At 35.0% G+C, this 20,891-nt stretch overlaps 2 protein-coding genes and 1 long non-coding RNA gene across 3 annotated transcripts; all 3 read right to left on the minus strand.

Annotated features, from left to right (window-relative positions):
• Positions 1–7,243: 7,243 nt before the first annotated feature.
• On the minus strand, positions 7,244–9,655 carry LOC125214928 (GMP synthase [glutamine-hydrolyzing]-like). The gene is made up of 6 exons (XM_048116159.1): positions 8,999–9,655; positions 8,547–8,797; positions 8,045–8,420; positions 7,845–7,976; positions 7,587–7,762; positions 7,244–7,497 (listed from the first exon to the last, which is right to left on the minus strand). The coding sequence occupies exons 1-6, from the start codon at positions 9,542–9,544 to the stop codon at positions 7,374–7,376; spliced, it is 1,605 nt and encodes a 534-aa protein (XP_047972116.1). The 5' UTR covers positions 9,545–9,655; the 3' UTR covers positions 7,244–7,373.
• A 201-nt stretch (positions 9,656–9,856) lies between these two features.
• LOC125211892 lies at positions 9,857–13,758 on the minus strand. The gene is made up of 6 exons (XM_048111852.1): positions 13,279–13,758; positions 12,947–13,008; positions 11,205–12,675; positions 11,049–11,122; positions 10,755–10,947; positions 9,857–10,661 (listed from the first exon to the last, which is right to left on the minus strand). Exons 1-6 carry the CDS (start codon positions 13,427–13,429, stop codon positions 10,099–10,101), a joined length of 2,514 nt encoding a protein of 837 aa, XP_047967809.1. The 5' UTR covers positions 13,430–13,758; the 3' UTR covers positions 9,857–10,098.
• Positions 13,759–20,027: 6,269 nt separating this feature from the next.
• LOC125216745 lies at positions 20,028–20,875 on the minus strand. The gene is made up of 3 exons (XR_007175450.1): positions 20,667–20,875; positions 20,380–20,456; positions 20,028–20,293 (listed from the first exon to the last, which is right to left on the minus strand). It is a non-coding gene; the product is annotated as an uncharacterized LOC125216745 (long non-coding RNA).
• Positions 20,876–20,891: the final 16 nt, after the last annotated feature.

Consider the following 20,891-nt stretch of genomic DNA (forward strand, 5'->3'; position numbering starts at 1 on the left):
TGATACATATTATCTAAAGGTGATAACTCGCACGCGAAGCGCGATACCAAGGGAAAGAAAATACTTGAGAATTAAGCAGTCGAGGTGAGCTTTCTTTTAAACTAGGACAATGTCCTAAATATTTTATCGATGGAAGTGAAACTGTGGTTATCATGCTGTATTTTGGATTTTAACGTGCCTATCTGATGTGACTTTTGCCATTGTTATTTAAATCAAATTCGAGTCCTCGTAGGGCCGCAAACCCTACTTGGATTAGTGTACACCTATGGTAGACCGTGTGCCAGCGTACGGGTTGGCCGGTTTAGTGGCTTCATTTGTGGCCACATTCCAAGTCATGTATGAGCAGATATGGTAAACGTCTATGGGAAAATGACTGATCAGTCGACTTTTGAAATGGAAACTATTTTGAGTATCTCGGGCCTTTCTAAAGTTAAACCCCGATGATAACTGGTTGATGGCATGATAAATACTATTTTGAATAATTTGTTTTCGGCATGAGTCCATTGAGTATTTTAAAATACTCAGCCCTGCATGTGTTTTCTCTATGTGCAGGTTGAGCAGCGACGACCAGTTGGTGGTGTTGTGCAGTTAAATTAATGTCTGACATGGTTGCCTTGAACTTCGAGTGTCGTTGTGTCTTCACACATGACGTCACTCTTTCTCTTGAACGTCTTCCGCTGGAATATTGTTTTTACTTGTTATTTGTTTGGCTCTGAACCTATTTACTTATTTCACTTAAGACATTGGTGTATTTTGGGATGATGCTAAACCGTTGTCGTTTTTTTTTAATATTAAATGTTGGTCAAACTCTTTTATGAAACCCTAGACCTTGTCTTCGTTTGCATTTAAGTCCTTTTAAGTCGTGATCGCCCGCATTTATTAACCCTAGAAGGGCGGTCGTGACAGTTTTATTGCCAGTCATTTTATCATTTTGGTTATTCTATAGTGAAATCATTTTAATTTTTAGTAAAAAACAACACATTTCTTCTCAGTTTATTTAATCTATATTACTTTATTCTCTTATTTTCTACTTATATCTTTTTCATTTCATACTTTATACTTTCTGTACTTAATTCATTTAACACCATTTTTCTTAAATCGTGTGCTGAAAAGAAATGCTTCTCCATCTCATACTTTATCATCTCCTATACTTTACTGAGTTACACTCTCTTCATCTTTCTTAGAGCATCTCCAAGGTGAGAGGTAAACTCTTTTAACTACCATATTTACCGCTTTTCATAAAAAATCATTCTCCAAAGGGAAAGGTATTTGAGAAGGTAGTATACCTTTTTTCCATTTTGGAGAGGTATCGTTACCCCAGCTCCGGCACGTGCTGACTCAGTCTACGGGGACTTGGTAATGGTCACCCGGCAGATGATGTTGTTAAATATGCATAACACACTCATGGAGTGCCATGAGTCCCGGTACCTATAAACTATGATCGATCAGCTTAAACGCCAGTTAAAATGGACTAGACCAACTCTTCCACGTTATTTGTAGTGCAATTAATTTTTTGCCTCTTTTCCTACGTTTGTAACAACATTTCTCTTCCACGTTATTTGTAGTGCAATTGATTTTTTTCCTCTTTTCCTAAGTTTGTAACAAAATTAAAAAAATAAGTAAATGTAGGTTTTGGCTTTAATTTGTAGTGTTTTGATTTTTTATTTTGCTATTTATATATGCAAAAATATAAAAATTAAAAATAAATATAAAGTAGTACTCCCTCCGTAGTGCAATGAAGTCATTTTGCCATTTTAGTACATTTCATAGCAGTGGAGTCATTTTCCCTTTTAGTAAAAGTCAACACATTTCTTCTCACGTAATTTAGTCTCTCTTACTTTATTCTCTTTTCACCTTTCTACCTTTTTCACTTCCTATTTTATTTTTAATTTACTTAATTCACTTAACAAAAATTTTCTTAAATTTTGTACCGAAAAGAAATATCTTAACTACTATGGAACAGAGGGAATAGTTTTTAATTAAAAAAGATAAGGTGGACTATAACAGGCCCATTACAAGTGAATGAGTAGGACCGTAAAATGCTTAATATGGAAGATTATAAAATGATAATTCCTTCGTCGCACAAAGATTGTCTTACTTTGATCAGACATGAGTTTTAAGAAATGTAATGAAAAGTGAGTTGAAAAGTTGGTGGAATGTGAGTCCTACTTTTATATAGTTTTATATTAAAATGGAAGTAGAAATGAGTTAGTGGAATAAAAGGTCTACTACTAAAAATGGTAAAAAGTAAAATAAGACAAATTTTATGAGTGAGATGGATATAAAAAATGGACAATCTTTATGATAGCGAGGGAATAAATAGATGGAGGGACTACTGAGCAGGCAGGGTTTGTGACATATTATAGCATGCTCCCGTAATAAATGCTCTTAACATATCAACTTCTTTTGTTAAAAGAAATACTCCTCCTTGGAGGCTTGGAGTTGGATGGAGCTATATGTATTAGTACTTCCCTACGTCTAATCGATAGACTACTCAGCCTTATTTTATCCAGAATGTTAGTGTTAAATCTAATCATTCTTTTCTTTCCTTATTTTATCATTACTCTTTTTTAAATTCTACCATGCAATAATTTCATACTTCCTCCTTTTCTTTTTGACTGAGATGTTTATATTAATTGAACAATAAATAAAGTAAAAAGACGAAGAAAAAATAAAATAAAAGAGAGAATTACTTTTAAGAAAAAAAAAATAATTAATTAATTTTAAACTTTTTAAAATAGTAAAAAGACTCTATTAATATGGAACTAAAGGATTTACATATCTCTAATTTTTTCAACTCACTCTTTATGAAGTACATTTATTAAAATAACAAATCTATGTGCCCAAATTTTATACAACCAAAAACTAATTTATTTTTTAAAAAATATGTATTTAATTAAAATATATGGATGCATATATAATACATGGAAAGTGCATAATATTGTGGTTATATATTTATGACTTGTGTATATTTTTTTTTTACTTTTTTGAAACCATAAATGTAATTAGTGCATACTTTAATTCAAATTTTAAAAATAATACTCCCTCCGTCCCACATTTGTAGTAACATTTAGTTATGACACGAGTTTTAAGGAATTAGTGGAGTGTGTAATTAATGAAATGAGAGGTGGAGTGTGTAATAAATGAAATGAGATGGTGGAGTGAGATGATGGAGTGTGTAATAAATGAAGTGAGATGATGAAGTGTTTAATAAATGAAGTGAGTTGGTTGAAGGTGAGTCCCTCTTTGACTTTTTGGTTTTTTATTTTTGTTTTGATTTATTTTAATATAGATAATGACATTTGAGTGTAATTTTAGTGAATAATAGGGTAAAATTTTATGTGCAAATATGGTAAATTCTAAATGTTACTCCAAATGTGGGACGAACTTTTATGGCAAAATGTTACTACAAATCTGGGACGGAGGGAGTATAAAGGAAATTCAATATAAAAATAAAAAATGAGGTTAAAGGCTAATAAGTCTTTTTTAACTTGTCTACTTACTACATTTATTATTTTAGTATTTAATTAATACATCAAATTATTAATAAACCTTATTTTGGTTGTACAAAATTTGATTGTTTATCATTACACTTATTAAAATCTATATCGAATTAAATAGTGATAAATTATAAAGTGATGATAAACAACCAAATTTTGTACAACAAATAAAAATTATACTATTAGTAATTTGATATATTATTATATATTAAAATAATAAATGTAGTTAGTAGACAAGATAAAAAGACTTGATTAGTGTTCAGCTCTCATTTTCAATATTTTTTTGGATTTGAATTGCCTCTATATTACTTTTGCAAATTTGAATTAAAGTGTATATATTAATTATATTTTGTGATTCCAAAAAAATAAAAAAATTTATACACAAATCATTAATATATCAACACAATATTATGCCCATTCAATGTCCTATATATGCACCCACTTATTTTAATTAAATACATAAATAAATCAATTTTTTCTCAAATAATCTGTTTTCAGTTTTATAAAATTTGGTCACATAAATTTATTGTAAATTATAATGGACGCTCAATTAAAACAAGGACCGAGGCAGCATTATCTAGTTCTAGTACTCCTTTGCCTTCATTAAGCGTCGCTTCTTTGATATCAAATCAACAGATTACGCAGCTTTAAGCCCTCGGGCAATCTTATAGTGATACGTCCCATCCTTCTATATTAAGGTACTTCATCTTGTCCTTTCCTTGAGAAGATTAACCCCTTTTTATTCAATAAGTCTATCCGTCCTTTAAAATTTGACACTAATTGACTCGACACGGATTTTAAGAAATATAATATAGAAAGTTGATTAAAAAAATGGGTGATATGTAGGTCCTACTTTTATATATTAGTTTTAAAATAAAATGTGAATGAGAATAACTTAGTGGAATATGCGGCCCATTACCAAAAATGATAAGAACATCCACAATGGATGCCCTAGTGGGAGCCCTAGTGAGAGTCCTAGTGGTTACCACATTAGCATGCCCTATCTTTCTGCAATAGTGGAGCCCTAGTGAATGCCCTATCTCTTATTCATTTTTCATATCAATTTTAATGTTATTTTTTTTTTATATTTTCACATATTATAAATGAAAAAATTAAATACTAAATTAAATGAAAATCATGCATTACTTAATTTCAAAAAAAAATTATACATTTCATATTTAATTTTAATCAAATAAAAAATAGCAAAATATAAATACACTATTCTAGAACAAAATAAATTTAAATAAAACACTTACACTAATAGAATAAAATGAAAAAAAGTATAATAAAAGTCAAAATAAAAAAAAAATGTGTTGATTTTGGGGCTTGAACACACAACCCTCTATAATTTTCCAAGATACATGCTAAATATAGATTATGTATTGAAATCAAACAAATTATTACATAAAGCAACAAAAAACTCTCTTTTAAGTGTAAAACTAATTGTCCCACATCGAAATCACAAAGAAATTTGGAGTTGAAAACCTATATATAAAACTACCATTTGTCCCACATCGAAGTCACAATAAAAGTTGGAGTTGAAAACCTATCTATAAAAGGTTTACTCAAGTAATGCAAAACTTGCTCATCTAGTGTGAATGATTATATTCTACAAAATATATTATTTCACTAATTCATGGATCCGTCTTTTAGTATGGATCGTTGTGAAATTATAGTTTTTTATTTCAAGTTAAAAAATGATTTTTTAATTAAAAATTGATTTTTTTTAGAATAAAATATCAGTTTTTATAATTAAAAATCTATTTTTTTATAATTTTTTTTTCTGAGATCGGGCTCGGGCGTTGTGTTGCAATGGGTGCCCGATCTCACGCCCGATGGATTGGGCGAGAGATCGGTCGCGACTGAACGTTCGGTTGTCCTCGGGCACGCCCGACGTCTGCAATGGATGCCCGACGACGCCCGAGCCCAATTTCGGGTGAACGGGCGTGAGATTGGGCATTCATTGTGGATGCTCTAAAAATGAAAGGTGATAAATTTTTAGGGACGGACAAAAAAAAAAGGTGTCACATTTTCAGGGACGGAGGGAGTAATTTTATGGGTTGAATCAAAAGAATAAAGTAAGAGAGAAAAATAAAATAGAGATAAAAATATTTTAGTAATGAATTATTTAAATTAGAATAAGTAAAAAAAGAAAGTGAAATATTTTGAATGGGATTGAGGAGTACCAAAATGAACATTTCATCCCTGTACTCTCTCCCTCTCTATCCTTTTCAAATTCTACCAAGCAATAAGTATTACTCTCTCCGTTCCACATTTGGAGTCACATTTAGTTATGTCACGGGTTTTAAGGAATTGGTAGAGTGTGTAATTAATGAAGTGAGATGATGGAGTGTTTAATAAATGAAGTGAGATGGTGGAGTGTAATAAATAAAGTGAGATGGTTGAAGGTGGGTCCCTTTTTGACCTTTTGATTTTTTATTTTTGTTTTGGTTTATTTTAAATGTAGATAATGACATTTTGATGTAATTTTGATGAACAATGAGGTAAAATTGTATGACCAAATATGAAAAATTCTAAATGTGACTCTAAAACTGAGACGGACTTTTATGGCAAAATGTGACTCCAAAACTGGATGGAGGGAGTATACTTTATTTTTTAAAATTAGATATCACATTTTTATTTCAAATTAGATATCACATTTTTGTTTTGAGTGGATCTCGTAAAAAAGTAACATTTCTATTTTAGAAAAAAATACTCTCATATTCTAGAATATATTTTCCTTCTCCACTTTAAAAACATCTCCCAAAATTATGTGACATCACCCAAGTGTGACATTTATCTTAGGCCATCTGCAACTTTGAATTTTACATTTATCTTAGGGAATGTAAAATTTTGAAGGAAAAAAAATGAGTATTTCTTTGCTGTATAATTTTTTTTTAATTTTTTTTTTGTGATGAATGAATTTATAAATGAATTTAGGATAATAATGGACGATAAAAAAAATGAAGAAAACGGTAATATAATCACAATACTTCGGCAGTTTTGAGCTTCCATTTTCAACAATTTTTATTTGATGGTGGTGGCAGTGGATTACACATTTTCCCCTCGAATTCCAAATTGATCCCTCAACATAAATTTTACTAATGAAGTTGATAGAAAAAATATTCCTAACAACTTTACTTTTATGTGTTTAACAAATTATCATCATTTGAATTTTTGTAACACTAAACCAAAAATATGGTTTATTTATTTTATTAATAAAATAATTAATAATAATAATAATCATATACTCAATAATTTAAAATTGATTAAGATTTTTTAATAACTTAACAATGAAATATAATGATAATAAATTATTATTACAAGCACAATATAAATAATTAAATTGATTAAATTAAGATTTTCAATGCATTATAGTAATGAATGATATAATATTAAATTAAAAGTATAGTTATTTATTAGTATTATAATATAATTCATCATTTTAAAAACTATACTTTGATTAAATATTTAAATACTACTATGTCAGAATTCTAAAACTGGAAAAAAAAACTAAGTAAAACTAGGAATTAAAATTCTAAAAAATAGCAATATTTTTCCTTTTTTCAAGATTCCGATTATTTTCTTAATATCAGATTCTAAAAGTTAGGGAATCAGATTCTTTTACTGGTAGAATCTAACATACGAACAGTAAGATTTTCTTTTCATATAGTATAGACACGATGACCACACCTTCACTTTGACTGTTGAGACTGTAGAACTGCACTTAGAAATATCCACCATGAAAAATGGAAAGAAACACTAATATACCACAGAAGTTGTCTTAGTTCTCAATCAACATCTTCATCAAAATAAATTGCATATTACACTACCAACATTAAATTGGGACAGATTTCATAACTTTTTGATCATTCATTCCCATTCAATAGTGGATGGAGGCTTCGAAGTAATGTCCATAAGAACTCGATTTACACCAACCACTTCGTTGCAAATCCTTGTGGATAACTCAGCCAGAAACTTGTGATCAAAGTCATACCTGATTGTTGCAACAAAAGACACAGTTCATACTCAGCAGTCTGATATATGAGCCGAAATGATTGTTAGCAGAGAGAGGAGAATACGAACCAATCTGCAGTCATTCCATCATGACTGGTGACGGCTCTAAGTGCAATGGCATGACTGTACGTTCTTTGATCTCCTTGCACACCAACAGTTAGTACAGGCAAGAAAACAGCAAAGGCTTGCCATATTTTGTCGTAAATCCCAGCATCTTTGATCGATTGAATGAAAATCTCATCCGCCTAATACAGATCACCAGTCAGAAAACTACTTACAATGCAAGCTCAGTGCCATGTTGATGTGCAAGGCAAAATTATTTTATACCTTACGGAGGGTGTCCAAATGGTTTCCCAATGTAACGTCACCAGGCACACGAACTGCAAGGCCAGGCCCAGGGAAAGGGTGGCGCTTCAAGAAGCCCTCTGGAACACCCATGATTTTTCCCAGTTCACGAACCTGCCAATCATTCACACAAAGCATCAATACAATACAAAACACACAAAAGTAAACACCAAAACTCATACCTCGTCCTTAAACAGAAGTTTAAGGGGCTCGATGAGCTTCAGTTTCATGTTCTTGGGAAGTCCTCCAACGTTATGATGACTTTTGATTGTGTGAGAGTGAGTGCTTCCACTTCCAGGAGGAGGGCATGATTCAATCACATCAGGGTACAAGGTTCCTTGGACCAAATAAACGGGTTCCTTTCCATATTTCTGTTTCAATTCTTGACCAAAAGAATCAAATATATTGATGAATTCCTCCCCAATGATTTTCCTTTTCTTCTCAGGCTCTGTAACACCCTTTAGCCTACTGAGAAATTGCTCTGATGCATCAACACAAGTAACAGGTAAATGAAGATCTCTCTCGAATGTCTCCATCACTCTCTCCCTCTCACGAAACCTATAGAAGAAACAAGGAGCGAACTAAGAGAATCAGAATAGCAATAAACACCAAGCATATCATCAAGAACATGTATACAACCAAAATCACTTATATAAATAGAATAAGCTTCCGTAGCAAGCGAACCTCAATAACCCATTGTCAACAAAAAGACAATGAAGCCTATCACCAATTGCCTTATGCACAAGAGTAGCTGCAACAGTTGAGTCCACGCCACCAGACAGTCCACAGATGACAAGATCATCGGGTCCGACTTTACTTTCAATCACCTTCAGCTCCTCATCAAGAATGTCTTGCATCTTCCAACTAGCACTAATTTCACAAATATCAAACAGGAAGTATTTGAGTGTATCCATTCCTTCCGGTGAATGTGTTACCTGCAAAGAATATTTATATTACCATAAGCACCACACTCACTTTACACCTCAGCCGACAAGAACAGATAACAGAATAGGATCCAAAAAGAAAAAAATCATTTTAATCCAGATTAACATCTCAAGCAACAAACTTTTTCAATAAAACAACAGAGTAACATAAAATATTCCAAACAAAATCGGAAACAGAGGGGAATTGAATACCTCGGGATGATACTGCAATCCGTAAAAGCCCCTAGCTCGATTCTCAATTGCGGCAACGGCTCCTTGGTTGCTCCTCGCGACGACCTCAAACCCCTCGGGAAGCCTGACAGCCTCATCGCCGTGGCTCATCCACACGCTCTGCTTAGCCCCAACCTTCTTATTCCCAAACAATCCCTCAGCCTTGGCCACCTCAATCTCCATCCTTCCATACTCATGCTTCCCGGCAACCTTAACCTCGCCCCCCAATTTCTGCACGATGAGCTGCAGGCCGTAGCAGATGCCCAAAACGGGGATGTTTTTGGACTCCACGTAGTGGATGAGCTCGGGGGCGAAGCAGGGCGCGCCCTCGGCGTGGACGCTGTGCGGGCCGCCGGAGAGGATGATAGCGCTAGGGTTCAATTCGGCGATGGATTGCAAAGTGGAGGTGCCGCTGATGCAGAGGGAGAAGACGTTGAGGGCGCGAATTCGGCGGGTGATGAGATGCGTGTACTGAGAGCCGAAGTCTAGGATTAGGACGAGGTTGGATTTAATAGCTTGAGCACCCATTGTTTGTGGCGGAAGGTTGCAGAGGATGAGTGAGAGAGAAGGGTTTAGGGTTTAGGGAGAGTGGAGGCTAGGGTTTTTATTCCTAATCTCTTCTATTTGTGGTGGGATTGAGAAGTGGAGTACTAGTTTGACTACTAAAAAAATCATAGCATCTTCTTCCAAATAATCAAGTATGGTATTTGTATGGAGTAAAAAATTCATAGTCTTCCATGTTAAAAATCAAATATGGTATTTGTACGGAGTATTTGGTATATTTATGTTGACTACTTTTGACGAATGAAATATATCTATTCTTGATGCTATTACCGGAGATATTTTAACATATTATGGCGTAACGCATTTATTTGCTTCTAAAACAAAATATTTGCCTAATCGCGAGCAAATGTAAAAAAGAATAGAATCCTCAAATATTATATTTACAAAATGGAGCCCCCATATATCAATCTGTATATTCCTAATTAACTCGAAGAATTCACTACAAACATGATGGTTCACATTCAACTCAAACTCAAATGTAAAAAGGGAAATAATTTTACGATATGAAGAAATCAAACTTATGATGCATGAAGCTCAAGTAATGATTCCTCCAAGATGGCTTCTGAAATCTCAACCACAATACGTTCTGTATCGAGTCGAACATCATCAAGCCACGGTGCACATTTCGCGCCTTCTGAGACAATCTCATCCAAGCTTCTTCTCTCACTCGTGGGGAGTAAGAAATAGTCAGCTTCTGCCAATATCTCATCAAGCACTGCTTCAGCCAGTGCCACTGATCGCGCTTTGAATGGGCCAGAAACTGGTGAGCAGAGATGGCATTTGTACATCTCCAATACCACTTGGTTTATCCTGTCAAAGAGAAGCTTAGGGTCATAGTAGCAGCCGAGGAGTGGAAGCTCAACCTCATCGAATAAGGATTCATGGATCAGCAGCTGTTCGGGTTGGGATCTGATCTCTGATAGGTGATCCCAATCTAAGGAGGAGGCGTCCATCACCAACTGCACGTATTGGCAGAGTTGTTCTTCCATGCAGGGATGTGCACTAGCCGGTGTGTGCTGAGGGGATGACTCGAATGAGCACTCCTCAAAGATAAGGCGATGTGGCTGCAGTGCCTTTCTGCCTGAGCATTGATTCGAGTTCTAGTTAGTAAGATGCAGCTTCTGAGTGCAGAAGGTTAGGAGGGGGTCTTGAGTTTTCGCAATGTTGAGTTTACCTGTTTGAAGTGAGATTGTTGGTGGACTGTTGGCGTCTTCTGCGAAGAATGGCTCAAGAACGGAAACTGGGCTTTGATGCTCTTCTTGAAATTTGATGTTTTCAGCCGAATCTATGAGGTGGCCGCTGTTTGAAGAAGTAGATGGGAAATTATCCAGTGTAGAAGTAACTGCCTCATTTTCTGCTAGTGAAGACTGCAAAGTTACAACATTTTAGATGGTAAATAGAAAGATATGTTATATTGTGACACCTCAGTGGCAAGGAAGGGCAAAGAGGAGAGGGATCCAGCACATACCAAATGCATTGCGATACCATCGCATTTCTGTGCTTTGACAGTGTCTATCGTCTCAGAAGGTTTGGTCGATTCCCCTTTATAAGTATAATAAAGAATTAGCAAAAACACAGATAGACAGATGCATATGATCATGGCAGAAATAGAAAAATTTCCTACCATCAGTTTTCATTTTGCCTGCAGTGGGAATATTTTTATCTCTGGATGCAGCTTCAGTTGTTGGAGTCACAGAAAATGCCGTTGCATCAACTGTGTTCGGACTTAGTTCATTTTGTACATGACAACTGCTTTCAATGACACTGGGTGAGGTGTTGTAAGGACTAAATCTCATCTCTGCAGAGCCGGGGCAATACAGGCTGTCCCTTCTTGGGCTGAAGGGCCATGAGTCGTGCTCGGGTGAGGAGAGGATCCGGTCTAGGGTTATCGGGGATTTTCTACTTGTCACTCCCTCCACAGAGTTCAGACTATTCAATCTTGTGGACAGGTGCCTCTTAGCCTCCAATATCACATCAGATTCTGGTTTGTTAGAAGATCTATCACTCGAGACGTATAATTTTCTGCGCGTGGTATCAGCCACACAAGCTAAGTCGGATCCCCTACTGGATTTGAGCACTTGATTTTTCAACACCTTCATTTCCTTAGCGTTGGTAGAAGAATTGAAGCAATTTCTGGTTTCCTTTTTGGTGACTCCAAATGAAAGTTTTAGTTTTTTCTTGATATCTCTGAAGGAGAAGGATGCAGTTTTCTCCTCGGATACTCTTATATTCGATTTGTATGGAAACTGCAATGACGAGTAGCTGCAGGTCCTGTTCTCCAAATGCTTCCCATTCCGGGGAACTGGCCTCAGTATTACTATTTTATCTGAAGGCTGGGCTGTGAAATTTGCTTTCGAGGAGCACGCGAGCTCATAATTTATCCTCTGCAATATATTATTGTTCATGATGGCAGCCTCGTCCATCACCAACGTGCTTCTAGACTTAGCAGAAGTGCTGTCCTCGCTTAGTACTGACTTTGTTGTATCTTTCTCAGCCATATTCTTCGAGGGCCTTGCTAGCATCGAGTTGGGATCTGGGATGAACTCCATATATAGGTTCCTTTTAGAGCTAAGCACTTCCAGTGCATTGGAGAAAGATTTGGACTCGGAGTTCCTTCTCTCTCCTAGAACGATCCTTCTGTCGATATACATTTGATCAACGAAAGCCTTGGCCCTCATCTGCACTTGCTTAAGGCTAATGTTATCAACCTTATCATACTTTTCAAGAAAGCTATTTCTTTGTAGATATTCTGAATGTTGAATCTCTTTTTGGTGATTCTCAGCACAGACCGCCCCTAAAGTTGAATCTCTTTCAGTTGAAGTCGAAGGAAGCTCGTTCATCAACCTAGCTGCATTGTTCAAACAACACGAAGAAGATGACTGGTAGACGTCTTGGCTGCTTTTCCTCGTTTTCTTTTGAGTTTTTGCCAGCCGATGGTCTACAAGTTCACAACCTGTTTTACCATATTGCTGTCTCTTGACCATGTTTCGTTCGTTTCTGTGCTGCCCAACGGGCATCTCGTCTCCAATGCAGCTCCTCGCACTTCTGCCTTTACAATCAACACGAACGCTGTCACTTCTCTGACCTGCCCCATTCTGAACCAGAACAAATGCTAAACTAGTTCAGTATCCTTTTCTTAAAATGCAAATGAAGATCTCTCTTCAAGCCGAGAAAGCTATAAGAAAACAATTAGGATGAATTCAAGTAAATACATCACTCTAAAAGGGACAGGGAGAGGGGAGGACTAAAGCAGCAGATTCACTCATTTTGGATACAAAAAAATCTCTCAATCTGAATAACTTGTGTAATTGAAACATAGATTCCTCTACAGTTTGCAACAAAAAAGACTCTGAACTGAATGCTTACATGATGAATCTTTCGACATTCTTCATCAAAGCTCGCAATCGTGTCAGGTGGTCTCGGATAATCTGTTGAAAAGTAGATTCAAAGTCTGTTACAAATCATTGACAGTACAAGTAGGCATGATGTTATAAGCTTTTCCCACAAATAGCTATTTCTATTAAACAAGCACCACAGAAGAAATAGGCATTTATGGCATAAATTCCCCACAATCATCTAACTGCCACTGCCATTTTATCTCTCTATTCATAAATAGCATCACCTAACAATATGACTCAACATGTATTGCTGAAACAGAATGCACAAAACTCATCATGATACCGACATAATATACATACCGACGATGTTTCTGCTTGCTGACTTCCCGTTCGAGATGACCATATGGCCGGGACGGCCTTGACATGATTCGAGTATGCTGAACAATCCACCCACACAGCTCAGTCCACTTTTCTCCCCTACTTCATGAATTCTTGATGATCTTCTTGCCATGATTGATTTGATTCTCTACAGTAGTATATCTGAATTGTATTGAATCAGACAACATACAAACCAGAGAGAAAATGATAAGAGGATGAGTGGAGACATTCCTCAAATACATAGAGTGCAGGAAAAGTTAACAAATCACTCAAATTTCTCAGCATCTTCCCCATTTTCATGAACTTTTTCCCAACCATGTCAACACACCTAATAAATACTAATATCCTTCACCAATTCCCTAAAAACAATGCAAATATGCATATGTTTGAGCAGAAAATAGGGTGTTGGGGTGGGAATACTAACTTAGTCCTATCAAAAACAGCTCTTGACAATGAAGGGAGAGTAAATGCCACTAAAAGGGCATCATTGGTTTGTTTGTTTGTATGCATTTGTACTGATCCAACTTGGCATTAGTTTATGACTTCTTGTGACATTGACTATAATTTATGGCCAAAATAGGCAACACCATATATTTATTTCATTCAACTCGAGGTGGATCTTAAAATAAATTTATTTGTATTTTTGTTACATGAAATCTTCTTATAGTATTAATCTCAACAGACATGGTGACAAGGCGCTGTTAGTTTCTCTGATTGTTTATCAATATAATTTGGCTTCAATTTTTAATTGAAGTAGTAATAAATGTTTCATTTTGTCCAGTTGTTCAGCTCTCTTGGTAACACTTGTATCTCATTTTGAATAAAATAACTATTGAACAAATAGGGATTATCTTTTCCTCCATCTTCTTTAAAACCTCACCAACTCACAGTCTGCACTCAAAACTTCAGCCTTTCAGTGAAAATCCTCAACGTGTTAAGTTTTTTCATAGTAGTATAGTTTTCTTGAGAGTTTAATTGTTGGGTAAATTATTGGGAGCTGGTGGTGTTGAAAATTATATTATTATAAATGCTAGTAGCATATACTCCATGTCACACTGATCCATGTCTTTTGTTTTTCGTTGGTTGAGAATTCCGCCCACATTTAATTTGTTGTCCGTGGATCCCAATTATATACCTATATATAAAATCTGATTCATACATTTTTTTTTTCATTTTATAAATTTTAAATCTGGTTCATACATTTTTTCATTTTGTAAACTCTTTTAAGTGCAATGGGCTCAACTATTCCTAAAAAATATTAATGGAACGAATTTTTATTGTGTAATAAGGGAAAAAGTCTCATATCTTTTTCAGATCCACCTAATCCTACTCAAGGCCCACATCCGTTATTTCATGACTTTTTTGTTTGTGTGTGCATAACTGCATATAGAGATTGATAAATATCAAGTCATTTTTAAAATAAGAATGTTACGACACTTTCGTATACCCCCTCCGTCCCAAATTAATTGTCACTCTTGAAGTAAGCACGGATATTAAGAAATGTAGAGAAAAATTGGTTGAAAAAGTTAATGGAATGTGAGAACTATTTTCATCTTAGTTTTATAATAAAATGTGAGTAGAATGAGTTAGTGGAATGTGAGACCTACTTATCATTTATGATAAAAATGAAATATGACAATTAAGTTGGGATGGACTGAAATGGAAAAGAATGACAATTAAGTTGGGAAGGAAGGAGTAACATACTCCAGTATAAAATAACTCATATAACTCCATTTATAAATACACACAAAATAACAAAAGTTACAATCTCAGGGCATATTTTAAAACTCGTGCCCACAATAAGAGTGACTTCTATTGTGGGACGGAGGGAGTATAATATCTTGAGTAATTAAAACTATGGGTAGCAAACTTGCTAGCCATAATTTTTGAATATGTTCTACATTACTCCATTTGTTTCATAATAAGAGTCACATTTTGCTATTTTGGTTCATCCCATAATAAAAGTTACATTTCCCTTTTATCATAAATGATACGAAGGTTCCACATTCCACTAACTCACTTCACTGACATTCTACTATAAAATCAATACAAATATTTCACTTACTTTTCCAACTACTATTATTTAAATTTCTTAAAATTCGTGGTCACACCAAATGTGACTCATGTTACCGGACGAAGGGAGTATTATTATTATTATTTTATGTTTTAATTCATTTCACTACAAATTCTTTATTTTACAAATTTAAGATTGATTTATTAAATTTCATCATTAGTGACAATTTATGGAAGATTAGTAACTGGTTAATAACAATTCTATTTATATATTTTAATTGTAATACACAATTCGAGACGGGTCGAGAAAAAATAACAAGAGCCTCACTTCTTTTATTCTGCAAACCAAACATCACAAATACACTGTTTGAGCAATGTACATTATCTTAAACTGGACGAAACCTAATAAGCAAACGTGTTTCATTTAGATATGGTATACTTGTACAATTCAGTTAGGACATTTTTGATTTATTGATTTACTGATTTTGTCTAGTTAGGGAAAGGTAAAATAGTCGGAATAGTATAGTTCGAATGTTTGGTTAGTCAAATAGTGTGAAGCCCGAGTTATCTCTCTTCTCTCTCATCTTATGAGCCATTATTTTTAAAATTCTCTGTTTTGAGCCAATTTAAACTTTATAAATTTTTTATATATTAATAACAAGGACATTTTTGTTGGGAGAATTTGAATATTGAACAAAACGGATAATCTGAAAGTCGTGAAGATATCACTTTCAGATCAAATCATTTTCGGTGGTTCTACCAAAATTTATGATCGGATAAAATTCAGAAGATTTCAGAACTACAATATGTTGATATTCGAGAGTGCATAGAACCAGAAGAATCGATCAGAATTTGAAGAAGACGAACCAGTGCACCTGCTGATGAAACAGTGCATCTGTTGGGAATATAACTGAAAATAACTAATTTTCAAAAGGTTTCCGAAATTGCAAATTAGTCCTTTGACTTTCAGAAATTACATTTTCGAATGAATTTCTTATACAGCAACTTCGTTGGAATCCCCAGCCAGGGGCTCTGCCCCTTGGACCCCGCTACCCGGGGGCGCTGCCCCTGGACCCCCGTTCATCTGTTAAGGGGCTTCGCCCCTAACATCATAATGAATTCAAATAAGCGTGCACTCCGCACCTCCATACTTAAATGATGTATCATTATAGTAATACTGATCAATCAAGTTAATCCAATTACACTAAAATATCCAACAATCCTCCCCTATTTTAGTGCAATCCTTGATTAACTAAAACAAGTCATCTCAAACATTCAAACTTTTGCATAAATGAAATATCGTAACGATTGAATTCCACCTTAGTACATTACACATTCCAAATATTTGAATACCCCGGGTGTCTCTAAGGATTGAACCCTGGGAACTCACATTGAATACACGAAGATAATGTACACAAAAGTTTACATACGAATATGTTCTATCTTGACACTATATTTTACTAGCCTATGTCCTTATCCTTCATAAACACGTCGAAACCAAGTCCCAGCTTCTTGAAGCGGCTAAACTTCATGCTTATATAGGTAGCTCCTTTATTCTTGCACCTACATTTGCAATTTTTCAAAAGAACTATTAAGAATATATACATTCAACCTTCTTAACTTGTAGGTCCGAACACATACCTTGGGACGATTTTCAAATGTGTTCCAATCTCTAAATATTAAGTCTTCCACATTGAATTCTGCATCTAGTGTCATACTAAATGGGAATTGGGTATCTTAATATCATAGACTTGTAGTGGACTTTAATCCCATCCCTATAGCCGATTTGTGCACAAGATCTCTACTTAACTCTTTGGTTAAATGATCGGCTAAGTTATCATGAGTTCTCACAAATTCCACAGATATAACACCTAAGTGTCTTGACTTTCCATTATACACTTGACTATATGCCTTAGCCAAGGTAGCTGCACTATCACATCTGATAGATATAGGTGATATCGGTTTGGGCCACAATGGAATTTCATATATTAGATTTTTTAGCCATTCAGCCTCTTTACCAGCTGCTGCTAATGCCACAAACTCCGATTCCATTGTTGAATTCATGATACAAGTTTGTTTCTTTGATGCCCAACATATAGCACCACCTCCAAGACGGAATACCCAACCACTTGTGGAAGAATGATCTTACATATTGGTAATCCAACTTGCATCCGAATATCCTTCAAGAACAGAAGGAAATCTAGAATAAGTCAACCTACAATCCATGGTTCCTTTTAAGTATTTAAATACTCGATTCATTGCTTGCCAATGGATTAAACTTGGATTATGAGTATATCGACTCAATTTTCCAACTGCAAAGGCTATATCGGGTCTAGTACTAATCATAGCATATATTAGTGATCCAATAGCCTTTGAATATTCAAGCTGATTTACAGAAACTCCTTTATTAGGCACGAGTTTTGCACTAGGATCAAAAGGAGTCTTAACTGAAGAACAATCTTTGAAGTTAAACTTTTCCAACACCTTCTCAATATAATGTGATTGAGAAATGGAAATTTCTTGTTCTCCATGTGTGATCTTAATTCCAAGAATCACATCAGCCTTCCCCATGTCTTTCATCTCAAACTTAGATGACAAAAATTCCTTTGTTTTATCAACTTGATCTTGGTCAGTACCAAAGATCAACATGTCATCCACATATAGGCAAATGATAACCCCTTTACCGGTAGCATCAAATTTGCTATATACACACTTGTCCACTTGGTTTAATACAAAACCATTCGACAACACCACGTCATCAAACTTTTGATGCCATTGCTTGGGGGCTTGCTTTAGTCCATAAAGAGATTTTACCAACTTACAAACCTTATGTTCATTACCAGGCATGACAAAGCCTTCTGGTTGTTTGATATAAATCTCTTCATTTAATTCACCATTCAAGAAGGCAATCTTAACATCCATTTGGTGAATTACAAGATTATGTATAGCAGCAAGTGCTAACAATAATCTAATTGTGGATATCCTAGCAACAGGAGCATAGGTGTCAAAATAATCAATTCATTTCTTTTGTCTAAAGCCTTGAATAACCAATCTGGCTTTATGTTTGTATATGCTTCCATCTACCTTCATCTTCGTTTTGAAGATCCATTTACTATTCAAAGCTTCACAGCCAGGTGGTAAATCAATCAGTTTCCAAGTACCATTTTAGATTATAGAATCCATCTCCTCTTGGATTGCCTCTTTCCAAAATGCAGAATCCCTTGAATCCATAGCTTCTTTGTAGGTCCTTGGATCATCACCAATAGTAAAGCAATATTGATATTGAAAATTAATTTCATTTCTTGATCCTTCTAGTAAGTACAATTTTAAATCATTTCCAAAAGACTTAGCTTTTTTTACTGTACCACTTCTCCTAGCATTAGGAGGTGTATCAATCACTTTTTCAGTTACACTAGAGTTACTAGACCTTGTAATCATGTCTCCAGGTTTAGATATAGACGTGAATCTATCCTCATTGCCAAAATCAGCATCCCTTGACTCATAATAGAGTGCACGGATACATAGTCATTGGGTTCTATGACATAGAACCTATAACAAGCTGAATTTTCAGAATAGCCAAGAAACACACAATCTATACCTCTTTGACCTATGGTTTTCATTTTAGGGCCAGTTAGACTTACCACAGCTCGACAACCCCAAACTCTGAGATAATTCAGTTTTGGTGGTTTCTTATGCCAAAGTTCATAAGAGGTTATCTTGTTCCTTTTATTAGGAACTCTATTCAACAAATAACAGGCTGTTAACATAGCATCACCCAAAATCCTTCACTTAGGCCAGAATAGCACAACGTTGAATTAATCATTTCTTTCAACGTTCTATTCTTTCTTTCAGCTACACCATTTTGTTGTGGTGTATATGGAGCAGTCGTCTGATGTATTATACCAGTAGATTCAAAATATGCTGGATCATAATACTCACCTCCCCTATCAGTGCGAAGAACTTTAATCTTCACACCATGATGAAGCTCTACACTTTCTTTAAAGATTTTAAATTTATCAAGAGCTTCATCTTTTGAATTGCATAAATAGACTCAACAAAATCTAGTAGCATCATCAATAAAAGTAACTACATACTTTTATTACCAAGTGATGGAGTCGAATGAAAATCACACAAATCACTGTGTATAAGTTCTAATACCTTAGTAACTTTATTGACATTCTTATTGAAAGGTTGTCTAGTTATTTTACACTTTTCATTGTTCAACTCAACTGCTGGTATCAAACTCATTTTACACAATGTCCTTCACGTGTCACAATTGAGGAAATACGCATTCGACCCAAAACACATAGTCCACCAAGAGGAAATGGTTTTGGAACCAGACTTAAGATATGAAGAAAAGCCAGAATCAATCTTGGATCGGAAAGTAAAAGAGTTGAGGAATAAATCTACTGTAACATATAAAAATTCTATACAAGCATCACGGACACAAAGAAGCTACGTGGAAGTTGGAGGACAAAATGAAAGAGAAGTACCCAGAGTTTTTTTTTATGACATAAGCAAATTTCGGGACGAAATTTTTGCTAAGGAGGGTAGAATGTAATACCCACTATTTTATTACCATTTTTCTTCAAGTTTAATGTCGAACTAGAAATGTTTGTTAATTCAAATTACTTTCGATTTAGAAATATTAGTCGATGACTTTGCTTGTTTGCTAAATTGAAGGTTGTCTATTAGGCTAAAATAAATTTCGTATATAGGTATTAAATTAAATATAATAAACGTCAAGAAAGAATACGAGGTTACTTTGCTGATCCAGAAAGTTCGAATACATATCAAGCTACTCTCTAGTTACAAAATAATTTACACACGTGTTGATGAGAAAGAATTAAAGAATACAAATATGCAAATGTTGGGCCTCTCTTCTTAAGCCCGAGTCACACCTTGCGCAGCCCGAGAGTTTGGCCCGTCGGCCCGAAGGTCAGCCCAATAACAGCCCAATAACTCTTTCTCCTATGGGTACAACCTGCAATGTATAGACAAAAACTAATAAATATTGTAAGGTATATTTTTTTCAACATCAAACCAAGCAAGGGAAGAAGGCATCCTCACTTTATCAAAGGAGGTCAAAATGATCCCAAAATGGCAGCTGCACCAAATCTGCCTGAATCAAGCAACCACCTGCACCCCTACATGTCCAAACAAGTGATTTTATGAAGGGGGTATTTGTGCTTCAAGAAAGAGACGAATGTATTAATTAAAAGCTTAGTGAAGATCTTAAAAAGAAGGATTTGCTGCAAGAAGAGAACAAGTAATACAACAGCTCCATTAAATTCTCACGAGTACACATTCTGCTATAAATTCCCCTCCAAACCACCCTTGAACACTCTCCTACACACCTTCAAATTTTTCCAGCAACACAGCAAGTTTGAGTGGAAGAAAGATGAGGTTTTAAGAGCTGAATTCTCAAAGCAGCCGCAGCTTCAATAGGTAATTGCCTCAACACCCAACATCATGCTTTACATCATATAAACCAACCCCAATAGATAGTCAAGAACTTAGAACCATAGATGCTCAAGAATCAAAATGCGAACTTAGCAATATCAACACAGTAGGTCTCATGT

Source organism: Salvia hispanica, chromosome 3 (assembly GCF_023119035.1).
Source record: "Salvia hispanica cultivar TCC Black 2014 chromosome 3, UniMelb_Shisp_WGS_1.0, whole genome shotgun sequence".
NCBI classification, from domain to species: domain Eukaryota; kingdom Viridiplantae; phylum Streptophyta; class Magnoliopsida; order Lamiales; family Lamiaceae; genus Salvia; species Salvia hispanica.